We start from the raw sequence: 14,404 nt of genomic DNA, 5'->3' as shown, positions 1-14,404 counted from the left end.
AGATGAAAGAACTGTTACACCTCGAAAAACTCACACTACAAGAAAAGGCTTATCTGCGACCAACAATTAACGACGAGTTATAAATCCCGTCCTTAAAAGTATATTTATAGGGACGAGAACTTTTCCTGGTCTCTAATTCCCCAATATTTAGCGAAGAGCCCACATCTAGTCCCTAAAGATATGGATATCCGGTACCTAATAATCATACTTATCGGGGAAAAAAGGCACCACTTATTTTTTATCTCTTATAATATCAGAAAATAATAAAATAAGACACCTAAAATTATTATTATAAAAATAAAAACTCACGCTCCAATATTTCCTTCATCACTAATATTTCCTTCATCACTTTGAGGAAATCCAAAACCTAATAGTTCATCTCCTGGTAATTTGCTCTTGCTATTGGTGATTTACTCTTCCTCAAAAATACTGGCTCAACCCTCTCACTCTCCTTCCTAGAAAAACCCTAGAATCCAAATTTCACAGTCAAATTCATACAAATTCCATATTGATTCTGAAATTCCATTTCAATTATATAAAAAATGGCATCGGATATTGAGGAGGTGGAATCAATAAATGTTGAATCATCATTGTCTTCGACGACGGTTAACGGTGCGTCGAGGAGGAGAATTTAAGGAACTATGTGTATACTGCAGTTGGATGCCGTGTGCGATTTTGAGTGCTTCTTTAGCTATTTTCTCTTTGTTTTTTGGGCAGATGAATGCTTTACCTATTTCTTCTGATTTAGGGTATTTATTTTTGCAGCTTTCTTGGTTTCGTAGGTATGTATATGAATTCTTTCTTTCACTACATAAGCAAGCATTAATGTTTTCTCTTCCATTTATTCTTCAAATTCTGAGATTACCTTCTGAAAAAACAAAAAAACAAAAAATCTGAGATTATCCTTACTTATGTGGTGACAAATTCGAGAATGACAAGTTTTTGCTAAAACAATTTACCTTATATGGTTTGGGAAAGTTGAGAATTTGTCGGGTCTATTTTTTTTTTTTTTTTTTTTTTTTTTTTTTTTTTTTGGAATGAGATCTTGTTTATACCCATCAATTGATGATACTAATTGTGCAATTTTGCTTAAAAATCTTTTTTTTGCTGAACATTGTTGGGTATAAGAGATTATCTTTCGGATTGTAGTCTATTCAGGTGTTGGCTTATATACTTACAAAATGTCTCGCATAAGGTATCCATGTAGGTAGCATCCACCTATATCAGTTGACTCAAGTCAAACTAGGGACTGAAATATTTTTCTGCAGTGGATGGATTATAAAAAAATGGCTAAAATAAGAATGCCACATTTTCTTCCCAAAAAGTTAATTAAACACTTTCAGATGAACATCTAAATGAAATATAAATTGCAATAGTATTTCAATGATGTTAGGAGTTTCTCATGTGGTGTTTAACTTTCTATAAGATTGTCAGTGAAAAAATATTGGAGCTACACACATATTACCCTTGTGCTTTTGACTTCATAAATGTAATGCCTTATTTTTAAGCTCATATGTTATCAAGAATCATGCCTCTTGCATTAAGAAATACCCAATAAGTAGCTTTCTGAACATTGAGACCTTTTAATGTTTATGTTGTTTTATGTGTTAGATATAGTTTGCTGAACTTTTGACTGGTATATTAAATAGCACAGAGCATGTAACAAAAAAATCACAAACAACCCAGTGCTTGTAATGACAAGATGATAGGATGAAATTAATGGCTTCAATTCGTAAAAGGATATTATATCTGTGATCATCACCATCGTTTCTTACTATGGATACAGTTAGAACAACTCACATATATTTTCTTTGAGACAAATTAAACAACAATTATATAGGTTGCCTCTATTTCATGTAGCTACCACAAGATTTAGTTGTATACTTGTATTACTCAAGCATTTATAGTTTAGAACATTATTTTCTTCCTAACTATTGTAAATTCTTAATTCTTTGTTATTAACTTTTCTGTATAAATCCGTTACTATGAAGTCATCAATAAACATTTTTCCTCTTATTTCTTCCCAATAAGATGAAGTTATCATATCCTTATCAGGAGTAAGTGGAGCAGCTTAACTTTTTTAAAATTTGCTAAGTCGATGGAAAAGGTAATTTCTCCCGTGTTTACTGCACAAAATTGCAATGTGAAATACTTCGAAGTTCAAGAGTCATTTTTTCTAGTTGTAACATAGATTTTGCCTAACATTGTCCAATTTGATAGATTTTCTATTATGATCCTGAGATGGATAGTGAACCAATGTACTTTCATGACGCCTTTCTTTGTAGTCAAGCTTTGGAGGGCATATCGATATGTATGGTATGTAAATACATGTTAATTGTAATTCTCAGCTTTTATTGGATGCAATTTTAATGAAATTTTACTTTACCTAATCTAAAACAACAATAATGGCAAAGTGTTTTAACTCCTGCTTCGCATTCTTTATATGCATTATGTAATCCTTTGAGATAATGTCTTTGACATTGTGTTAGAATGACGAGTTGATGATTCATATTGCGGAAAATGATATTGAAAATTTGGCCGATAGTTTTTTTTTCTTTTATAAAAAAAAAAAACTCCGAAGCTCGTTTTATTTTAGCAAATTTGCTATTTGATTTAAGTGGTAGTTTCATTAACTTTCTTTGGCTATACTGACCATTGTATCTCTTCTCAGCAACTATGATAAAAATTATTAAAGAAATGTTGCCCCCACACGTTCGTGTTGCCCGAGATGCTCAGAATCTTTTGATTGAATATCGTGTAGGTGAGTTGATTTTAATTTGGCCAATTTAATTTTTTAGTTCAGCTAAGTTATCATGACGACTATGACTATTCTGTGTAGTACTGTTTGTTGGTGCTGAGCTGTTGGTTCCATAGATGTTCTCACTGGTGTGTGTCTTTGTTATTTGAACATGGTTAATCTATCTTCCCGTTGCTGTTCTCCCACTATGGGTTACTGAATATCACCTTTCTAATTATACTAAGTGCATACAAAAATTATAGCTTGTAAAGCTTTGAGAAAGCTTTACAAGTGCTTGACCTGACCCTTTAATTCTGCTTCTATGTGTATCTGATTGAAGTTAGTTTTGTTTTCCAATTCTCTGTTAGTTCTGTTTTCCAATTCTCTGCTGGCACTTTTACTGTAAGTTTTATCAGTTTACTCCAACATGAGAAAGGTCAGTCCGAACCTGGTGTTTGTCTAAGCTAAAGTTAGGCCAATAAGGACAACGAACTACTTGCTTCTCTACGTTGGGGATAAATGTGGATTTTTTTATTCATTTAATTTATGGATGCGAGTGTGTGATTTTGATATTTCTTTAGCTAATTATTTCTTTTCATTTATCGACGAATGAACACCTTGACCCGTTTCTTCTGATTTAGGGTGTTTATTTTCACAAATTCTCTTGGTTTGCCAGGTGTGTATATGAAATCTCTATCGTCTGTGATCCAGGTAATTCACTTATATTGCTTTTTTTTGTAACTTCGTTGTTAATTGGGTTACAACTATAAGTGCTGCGAAATGTTTAACATTCGGATTCCATGACCTATTATGAGGTACTGTAACACTAAAAACCGAAAAAATTAATCTTTTTCAAGAATTACTAAGTCCATGAGTAAGGTAATTTCACTTGTGTGTATTGTATAAAATTGCAGTTTGAGATACTTTGAGTTTGAGGTAGGAGTGGGCATAAAAACTGAAAAATCAAACTTTAAAAATAACTAGTTTTCACTTTTCTAAACTGGATCGATGCATATTTTTTACTTCAAGAAACAACTTCAAAGGATTAATGTTGAATCAATGATTAATCATTAAGTGGTATCCTTATTCGTCACAGGTAGTGCTAAATACCTATACATATCTCAGAAGTCAGAACCATCGTCAAAGGATTAATCATTAAGCGGTGTCCTTTTTCTTTTTCCGTTGAAGCTGGTTGTTCCCCATTGAAGCTGGTGGTATACTATGTCCTTTCATGGTGCTAAACTATTAGTTTTCTTTTTAATTTTTCCCTTATGACATGAATTAAGATAAACACAGGGTAAGTAGTCATATGCTTTCATCTGATATTTCTTTTTAAGGTTTGATGTTAGATTTCTCCTTAAGCTAATGTACGTACTATTTGGCTTATGTCAGCTAAATGAATTATATAATACATGAGCTTGAACACATAATATTACATTTAAAGCTTGAAGTTTGGTGCAGAATTGAAAATTATTTAAAGTTGTTCAGAATGTTCTTTTAATGCCAACAAAATTCTTCCAATGCTGAAGAACATTTTGTCTTGCTAAAGAATTTTGTTTTAAGGTTATTACTGGTGTCTAAATGTATGAGCTGGTTACATTTGAAGGTAATGATTTATTTTTTTGGTTCTATTGTGGTCATGAGAACAGAGGGATTATTTGTCTAATGCTTGAGTTGGTTACATTTGCAGGAGAACGACCAATACAGTGAAGAACATACCAAGGTAGTACCAATGTGTTCATATTTTCGGTTTAGTTTCTCTATTTGCCATTTATTTTTCTTGAATGGGTGAAGTCCATTTAACATATGAATTCCATTTAGCTCCTATGTGATAAGGTAGTTTGGCAATAATGGTTAATTATTTAAAACGAAAAAAATCTGGTAGCTATAGTTTTGTTAAATAGTGCATTTTCTCATTTTGCTGTAAGGTGGGTTTGTCGGGTGATGAAATTACTAGAGCTGCAGCATAACTCATTGTATGTCACAAATTTTGTGGTGGAACTTGAAAATTAGTGCCCCTATGCCAAAGGAAACTTTGTCATTGAAAGTCACCTGTGAACAGCAACTGATAATGAAAATGCTTGTTCTTATTGTACAAAAATGGTTCCTTTGATGCTTATTCCTCTTTTGCTCCGTTTTTACTGAATGGTGATCAAATTTAGTTAATAAGTTTTGTCCTTCCGTGTTGCAGTTGGTTATCTAACCATCTTATTTCTACCATGATGAATGGTGACATCAGTTAAGTGTTTTGTTGTTTGAAAAGTTGAGTTCTGTATTTCTATATCAAATTTGCTTGGCTTAAAAGGCTTCAGGGGTGGGGATGTTCAAGTTGTTCATTTGAGGTGAATGTCCAATGTTATAGCTTGTTCCAATATTAGGATATATGCATAGAGTATGGACTCATGGGGTTGTGCACCAGATGGGTGTTACTGTAGCTTCTAAAGTTCCTCAATCCTAAGGCTAATGTTATCCTTTTTAATGATGAGGTAAACTGAGATAATTCTCGGTTACAGAATTTTCCTCAAAGTGTTATTTTTATCACATGCTTATGCCTTATGGTATGTAGTTGATCCCAGAAGACATTTATCAAACTGCACATAAACTTCATGTCCGAGCTCTCAGGTTAGACCTTAAAGTATCTTTTGTATTCACTGTTGGATGACTGTAAATGGATAAGTATGAAAATGTCGTGCTTTTGTGAATTTGTCAATATAGGTAAATGAACGCATTTGTGCATCTGAATTGAAATGTGAAAGGGCCTTATCTTGTTATGTTGTTTGGTTTTTGAATTATAATTACCCTGAAAAGCCGAGCAGTATCAAACTGAGCATACATTCATGAAATAGAAGTGATGACTTCGATGGTTAAATCATGTTACCATATATTTGTACAATTTGAAAGGATTATTATTTTACGGTTAAGCTTTTTGAATCCGAGGGTCTATTGGAAACAGCCTCTCTACCTCCAAAGGTAGGGGTAAGGTCCGCATACACTCTATTCTCCCCGGACTCCACTTGTGGGATTACCTTGGGTATGTTGTTGTTGGTTAAACTTCTTTGAGGTCAAGTTTAACATATCAGTGTGGTTTGTTGAAAAAAGTTAAATCTGGTTTTCAATTTATTCTCTATTTAGTTTGATAATTGATAAAGACAATTTTGTTTTGCCAGAAGATAAATTCAAGTCGTTTATTTGACATCTAACTTTTTGTTGTTTATATTCTTGCAGCTCCTTTTATATTGATGTTTTGACTTTGAAGGGCATTAGTTACACTCAATAGAATGTGTTAGGTGAGTGCTTAAATAACTTTAGATGCAAATTTACAAATATTATTTAAACAATTTTCCACTGAAATAATATATCTTATATCTTTTGCAGGTATTGAAGTGTTTGGTTAATAAGTGAAGTTGCAGGAAAATAAGACTTTGATACAAGTTAACAAGATTCTTGTCATTTTCTTTTAGTGTTGTTAGGTGAATAATTATAACTCTTTTGTAACAGATGTTAGATTTCTTGAAGGATTGTGTGAACAGTACAATGACTTATATTATTGTTATATAATTTTGCTAATGGGGTTTATTTCTAAACCTTGTTATGTGAATTTGATTTTCTATGCTATAAATTTATGCTATTCTAGAATTTTGGTACAGGAAAAATATAGGACCACAATTTATAGTCCCATAAATTAATTTCAGCGATCAAATTGTGTTGTCAACAGCATACTTTGAGGACTGTAAAGTTGGTCCCTAATGAATAACGGGGACCAGATATAATCTCTTACAATGATATGGATCTTGGTAGGGTGGCCAGAAATACGGTCGCTAAAAGACCTTTAGGGACCAGAATTTTTCACGTCCCTAGTAGTCTTTAGCGACCAGTTGACAAATCTCGTCGTTGTTTACCTTTAGCGGCGAAGCCTATAAGGACGGGCGGCGACCAGGTTTTTCTGGTCGCTAATAAGTTTTAGGTACCAGAAACAGACTTTTAGGGACCACATTTCCCCTCGCTAATAGCCATTTTTCTTGTAGTGTCATGTCGTCGTATGGTAGATAGACTAATGTCGGGTGAGAAGTATTCGTTGTTTCAACAAGTAAGAAGTAGTACTGAACGGTTCTTATTAAGATTCCAAAGACGTTTGAAGCAAGAAAAGAAAGTCCGTTGAAGAATGTTAAGTATAAGTCGTGTTTTGAAAGGGGTTGCATGTACCGAGCTAATGTTGATCGGTGTCTTGAAAAAAAAGTTATAATGCTCCTTAAGTTGTTAATGAAGTGATAAACAAGTGCTAAGAAGGTTCCATAAGAATTGGAGATCAAACGAAACGACGGAAATAATTTCAGAAAAGTGGAGTTAGACGACCACTTATACGGTCCGCATAACCCAACATGAAGGATGTTTTCCATGATGGTGAAATACGGTCACTTATACGGACCGTATAATGTTATACGGACCGTATAAGTGTCAGTATAATACCCGACGGGCTGAGCATTTTCCAAGTATAAAAAGGTGATTCCACTTCTAATTTTTCATTCTTTCCACTTCTTCACTTCTCTCCAAGTCTCTAGAACATTCCACACATTTCATTTACAAGAATTCAAGGGAAATCAAAGATCAACTTCATCAATTCAAGGAAATCAAGTGTAAAGAAGCTCTCTAGGGTTGCTTGGAGTCAAGAAATCTCTTTGAATGGAAGTTAGGGTTTTCTTCAAGTGAGGCAACTCCATCCAAAACCCGTTCCTACACAATCAAAGGTAAGTTTTATGATCATTTCATGTTATTTGGAATATTGAGGGGTTGAAAGACTTGGATTATGGAAGAAAGTAGAATATGGAGCTCATATGTGAAGTAATGGTGTTCTTGAATAATAGTTGACATGAACCATAACTTTGAGATATTATGAGTATAATCTTGTTATAAATAATATTAAGAATTTTAGAGAAGCATGATATGTGAATGAATATGATGTTGGGTGACCACCATGGTTATAGATTTTCTTTGAGAGGAAATTGCGAGAATTGAATGATGGACAACTTAATAAAAGTTGTTGATTATGATATTGTGGGTGTGTTGCTGACGCTTGGAAGTTATTATATTATATGGGGATAGTTATAGAAACAAAAGATATACTGCCCGATTTTCGTTAGCTTTAGCTTAAGCTTAAGTACGTTTCCGATTATCTAATCTTAGCACGAATTACTTTGAATGTAGAATTACGAACTTGAAAGGAAGCTTTTAGTCGGCAAGTTAGAAAGGCAAAAAGGTATGTGAGGCTAGTCCCTTCTTTTCTAAGGCATGATTCCTATGACATAATTCCCTTTATCATTCCATGACTTTCTTACATTCCGGAAACTATGAGTCTATGTTTATAAAGAGCTTCTCATGAGATAAAGATAAGAGATATATTATGAATATGATAATGATGATGATGAGTCTATGTCTAAAGATTCCAAAGCTCATGATATGATATTTCTATGAAGCTAATGATCCTTATATGATCCTTTAATGTGTTCCATTATTGTTACACTCACCTTACAATTCTTGTTCCTTCAAGGTGAGGCAGGATACTCATGATTATGCCATAATGGATGTTATATCCCGCATTTTTGTGCAATCGGATAATTCTAGACAATCGCGGGAAGACAACAAGCAAGGCCTTATTGTTGTCGCGTTTGGCATATGAGTTGCTTACGAAGAATTTAGAAGCGGAATTATTAAGAGAGCCTAAGGGTAAGATGGTAATTTCACAAGTGTTCAAGAAAATTCTTGGAAAATTCCAAGTTGGCCGTGTGGCATGTGTGGCATATGCCCACACTTTTATTAATTTGTGGGGGCTAATTAATAACTATAGGGAAATGTGGACCAAATCTTACAAAGGAAGACATTTAGTCTTCTTTATTTATTTTAAGAAAATCCAAGAAAATGGATGAATTTTCTAGAGAAGGGAAGAGAGGGATCATGTGGCCATACTTTTATTTGGAGGGACCTATTTATAAATAATGGAAATTGGTGGAAGACTTGTGGATATATATGTAAGAAGTCTTCTTAATATTCATGATTTCTCTAGAATTTTCAAGGAGCAAAGAACAAAAGAAAGAAGGAGAGAAGAGACATGGCCATTCGGCCACTTTGAGAAAAACCGAAAAAAAAAAGGAAAAGAAAAGGGAAGAGTTTCAACTTGCTTCTCCTAGCCAAACAATTCCTTGAAGGGTTCTTAGCATAGAGGAGAGTTCTTTGGAGCAAGGGAAATACAAACCTTGACAAGTTTGGAAGTGTAGCCAAGTGAAGATTCAAAGTAAAGAGGTAAGATTTGCACCTTTTCTTGTATATTATGAATGACTTTATGTGTTGTAGCATGTAAAAGTGGATGAAATTCATGGAAGGGGAAAAACTAAGTGTGGCCGTGTACCTATGGGGGGTGTGTAGAAATCATGTGCTAACTATTTTATCTAATATATGGTTGTTGTTATTGTGAATGCTAAGTGGATAATGGAAATTGAATGATCTTGGAGAGGTTGTAGTTGTGTATGTACATGATGTGGCCGTGTGATGTATGTTAGGTGTAGCCGTGTATATGTGTTGAGTTGTGAAAGAATGGAGAGCATGTTTTATTTAATAATCTTGGTTGTTATATTATGGATTTCATGTTGCAAATAGAAGCTTAATGAGTTTAGTGAAGTTGTGGTAGTTGGAGGCTTGTTATGTAAAGTTCATGTAAATGGAATATAATGTTCTTGCATGCATGGAAGATAATGAGACTAGTATGATATTGTTGGTATATGAATTATTAGGTTGTTATTGTTTTCATTGGAGTTGGAAGGACTTGATGGAAGTAGTATATTGATTAAGTTGTTAGAATGTATCTTGGATTGAAATTGGAAATTGTTAATATGGTTGTGATATTATGATTGATAGTTTGGTCGGGTTGAATTCCCGGATTGTTGTTGATGAGAATTGGCTAAGATGATTCTTGGGGAACGATGTATTTACAGGGGAAGTGCTGCCGAAATTTCGGTAGACAAGTGTCACCTTGAGATTTTACTTCTAGACACTTGAACTAACATTTGGTAAATATGACCAAATTGTAGATTCTGGCGAAGTTGGAGCTTGAATTTGGAATAGCATAAGGAGCGAAAAGAGGTATGTAAGACTTCACTTTCCTTCCTTGGCATGTCCTAGATGTAATAGGCTTGAATACGTGTCTCGGGGACCACTCTAATTCTAGAAATCCGAGCTTGAATTTGACTACTATTCATTCAGTGGAATTGAATTAAATGCTTATGAATAGTTGAAAGAATTGTCTAAACACCTAGAACTTGCATGAATAGGATCCGTTTACCCTAAAACTCTCATAAGTCATGTCATGAAACGTATTATACGTAAATTGTGTACGCCGCCTCATTTGACTCGAGGTGGGCCCACTATTCCCTAATTTCCTCATATGGCTCCACTTGGTTTATTTCCGTACTATAATTTAAGGAAACCTTTGGACATCACTCCGACCACTAAATAATAGTTGTTTTAACAAATCCCTCGATTCCAAGGCATGATTTTCCTTCCTAGAAGTTTACAAATGTTTTCCAAAATATTCATTTTTCTCCAAAAACCAAGTCTTACAATATTGAAAGCCTTAATGACTAAAACGACGACTACGGTTCTATGATGAAAATGATGATTCTATGATTAAAGGTTCCAAGTCTATGATTCCAGTGACGAGATGAGAACGTTAAGCTATTTCTTGAATTCTCACTCTACTCATGAATAATGTTTTCTTTAAAGATTCCAAGTATATGAAGCGATGCCTTATGATTATGTCTTATATTTTCTCATGATATTACGCTCCACTAATAGTCTCGCCTTATATTAATTATTCCTTCAAGGCGAGACAAGCGCCCATAGTTGTCCCATAATATAATCGGAGGTTCCCGACCCTACGTCACTCCGATGGACGCATGATTTTCTTGGGCTCTCCTGCATGCTTATATGACGTATATTTATGAAAAATGTATATGCACATGGGGTGGGGGGTAGGGATACTTGGGAATTGGGAAGGAAACTATGTTTCATTGCCACACCGGTCACTGCTTATCATCCCGGACGCGGGATGCCCGGACGCGGGATATATGGGCGAGCCGATGTATTTCGGTGCTATGTGGGCGAGCCGACACTGTTCGGTGCCATGATACTATGATATACTATGCTATGCCATGATACTATGATATACTATGCTATGCCATGATACTATGATATACTATGCTACGCTATGATACTATGATATACTATGATATGCTATGGTATGCATGATATGACATAAACTCTATTTTCTATGCCTATGAAAAGAAATGTTCTTTTTCTAAAAAGGAAAAACAAGCATGCATGGTATCCGGTCTGAAAGGGGTGTCCCTATACACAGGTTACTTTCTTATCTCAGTATATATCCATGGCCCCACGATATTGTTACTTATAATCTATGCTCTTGTTTATGTTATTTTCCATGTCTTACATACTCGGTACACTATTCGTACTGACGTCCCTTCTTGTGGACGCTGCGTTTCATGCCGCGCAGGTCAGCAGATAGCCGGAGTTGATCCCTAGGAGTTTCCCCCAGCAGCATTTTTGCAGCGCTCCAGTTGTTTCGGAGCCCCAGTTCCTTGGTACTACTTTTGTGTATATATTCGGGCACGGCAGTACTCGGCCCTTCCTATGTATATGTGTACTATGTTTAGAGGCTCGTAGACAGATATGTACAGTAGCTATCTTGTACTTCTGATTGTCCCCGTCGCTGTATAGTATGATCGCAAATCTTATTAGCCTATGTTCATAATTGTGCTATTTATGTTAATGCTAGTCAAAAAAAAAAAAAAAAAAAACGGTGTAGTTCATACATGCTATAAGAGTCAGCGGGTTCGCTCGGCTCCGAATATGGGGTCGGGTGCCCATCACACCCTAGTAAGATCGGGGTATGACAAAGTGGTATCGAGCGAGCAGGCGGTCCTAGGGGTTTGTCTACGAGCCGTGTCCAGTAGAGTCCTGTTTATGGGTGTGTAGCGCGCCACACTTATAAACAGGAGGCTGCAGGGCATTTAGGAAATATGACCTTCCTTGTATTCTAGATCGTGCGATAGAGCTATAATGAGAGGTTTCTCTTTGTCCTAATCCAGTGTTACATTTTCAGCGACGCCTGAGAAGATGAAGGCAACAGCCGCCGAGAAGGGTAAGGTAGCAGCAGAAAGGCGGATTAGACGGGAGCCGCCGATAAATATTGAAGAGGGGGAATCCCATGGCGAGGCCTCCTCTCGTGCTGTTCGCACTCCGCCTGCATTGGGGGAGCAAGAAGGAACTCCCACTCCAGCTCCAGCACCTCCAGTTCCCCCACCTGAGGCTCCAATTCGGGAGATGAGACAGGCTATCCTTCTGTTAACTCAAATAGTAGCCACGCAGGCTCAACAACAGGGCGTGGAATCTGGTGATGGGGGTCGCAGAAAAAGGGCTAGGAGGGAGTACGGAGGGAGACAGGTACAGGAGCATTCTGAGTACTCAGGACCAGATCGGAGTGCCAGAGTTTCGGGGTCCCGCATAGAGCCGACTTCGGCAATACGGGGCTACCCCCAACCGCGGTGTGCGCGGTGTGACAGCCACACTGCGGGACGGTGTTACTTAGATACGGGTGCGTGTTTTGTACGCGGTCGGATTGGCCATGTGATGCGCGATTGCCGCCGAGGAGGTATGATAGAGATCAAGTTCAGCCCGCCGGGTCAGGTCAGGGCTATGGAGTTTTGGGTTCCCGGTATAGCGGTGAGTCTAGCCAGAGGAGACCACCCGTATCACGATGCCTTCAGTGCCGTAAATTACATGCGGGGCCGTGTCGCGCGGGTACAGATGTTTGCTATGCCTGCGCCAGGTTGGGTCATTTTATGCGCGACTGCCCATCTCGACGTGGCAGAAGTAGGGTTCAGCCCACGAGAGTAGTAGTCAACCCGCCACCATTGGTGCGCCCTCCAGTGCAAAGGCCCCGGATATCAGCAGATCGTGATAGAGACCGAGAAGGTATACCTAGTTCCAGTGGACCCCAGCATCATATCTATGCGTTAGCTGGCCGACAGGATCCTGAGCCATCCCCTGATGCCGTACCAGGTATATTATTAGTATTTCCACAATGTGTACACATCGATTGATTTAGGTTTTACAATGTCATGTATATATATTGCGCCTTATATTACTGAGCGTATTGGGTTGAAACCCGAGCCAAATCAAACGAGTTGGGATGTCTCCGCCACTAGTGCGAATTTAGAAACCCCGGATAAGCGCTAATTGTACGTGTGAATGGTGGTGCATAGTGAAGATAGGAGTGGGACCCGTCGTGAGGACATTCTGGAAGTGGTTAGAAGCTCTATAGAAGTCGTGTAGGTTGGGACGGATTAGACTAGCACGAAGAGGAGACGGACATGTTAGACCTAAAATGGACTAGGACAATTCAAGTTTCAATAAGGAGGACCTATTGATTCAGGGCCAGCGTTCAGAGCGAAGTTAACTGGCTCATGGCCTACAAGTAGCCTGGGCTTCCAAAATGGATATGTTAAGCGACATATGAGTCGTCTATGGAGGAGACCTCCCCAAAGTATTATAATACACTATGAGGCCGGTTCAACATTCGAGGACGAATGTTCTAAAGGGGGGGAGGATGTTATATCCCGCATTTTTGTGCAATCGGATAATTCTAGACAATCGCGGGAAGACAACAAGCAAGGCCTTATTGTTGTCGCGTTTGGCATATGAGTTGCTTACGAAGAATTTAGAAGCGGAATTATTAAGAGAGCCTAAGGGTAAGATGGTAATTTCACAAGTGTTCAAGAAAATTCTTGGAAAATTCCAAGTTGGCCGTGTGGCATGTGTGGCATATGCCCACACTTTTATTAATTTGTGGGGGCTAATTAATAACTATAGGGAAATGTGGACCAAATCTTACAAAGGAAGACATTTAGTCTTCTTTATTTATTTTAAGAAAATCCAAGAAAATGGATGAATTTTCTAGAGAAGGGAAGAGAGGGATCATGTGGCCATATTTTTATTTGGAGGGACCTATTTATAAATAATGGAAATTGGTGGAAGACTTGTGGATATATATGTAAGAAGTCTTCTTAATATTCATGATTTCTCTAGAATTTTCAAGGAGCAAAGAACAAAAGAAAGAAGGAGAGAAGAGACATGGCCATTCGGCCACTTTGAGAAAAACCGAAAAAAAAAGGAAAAGAAAAGGGAAGAGTTTCAACTTGCTTCTCCTAGCCAAACAATTCCTTGAAGGGTTCTTAGCATAGAGGAGAGTTCTTTGGAGCAAGGGAAATACAAACCTTGACAAGTTTGGAAGTGTAGCCAAGTGAAGATTCAAAGTAAAGAGGTAAGATTTGCACCTTTTCTTGTATATTATGAATGACTTTATGTGTTGTAGCATGTAAAAGTGGATGAAATTCATGGAAGGGGAAAAACTAAGTGTGGCCGTGTACCTATGGGGGGTGTGTAGAAATCATGTGCTAACTATTTTATCTAATATATGGTTGTTGTTATTGTGAATGCTAAGTGGATAATGGAAATTGAATGATCTTGGAGAGGTTGTAGTTGTGTATGTACATGATGTGGCCGTGTGATGTATGTTAGGTGTAGCCGTGTATATGTGTTGAG

At 37.0% G+C, this 14,404-nt stretch overlaps 1 protein-coding gene across 33 annotated transcripts; it reads left to right on the top strand.

Moving 5' to 3' along the window:
• The first annotated feature begins 314 nt into the window (after positions 1-314).
• LOC132067960 (uncharacterized) lies at positions 315-6,335 on the top strand. 33 transcript variants are annotated; one of them, XR_009417295.1, is made up of 6 exons: positions 315-2,761; positions 3,414-3,448; positions 3,834-3,899; positions 4,428-4,460; positions 5,963-6,024; positions 6,113-6,335. XR_009417295.1 is itself a non-coding variant. In XM_059461396.1 (5 exons), the coding sequence occupies exons 1-4, from the start codon at positions 577-579 to the stop codon at positions 5,975-5,977; spliced, it is 324 nt and encodes a 107-aa protein (XP_059317379.1). In that variant the 5' UTR covers positions 316-576; the 3' UTR covers positions 5,978-6,024; positions 6,113-6,335. The 33 variants fall into 33 exon arrangements, 1 of the variants encoding a protein (XP_059317379.1); XR_009417296.1 differs by lacking the exon at positions 3,834-3,899; XR_009417298.1 differs by lacking the exon at positions 3,834-3,899 and having other exon boundaries at positions 316-782.
• Positions 6,336-14,404: the final 8,069 nt, after the last annotated feature.

The sequence above is a fragment of the Lycium ferocissimum genome, chromosome 8, assembly GCF_029784015.1.
Source record: "Lycium ferocissimum isolate CSIRO_LF1 chromosome 8, AGI_CSIRO_Lferr_CH_V1, whole genome shotgun sequence".
Classification (NCBI taxonomy): domain Eukaryota; kingdom Viridiplantae; phylum Streptophyta; class Magnoliopsida; order Solanales; family Solanaceae; genus Lycium; species Lycium ferocissimum.
Note: the sequence above shows the minus strand (reverse complement) of the source record. Positions and strands in the feature narration are given on the sequence as shown.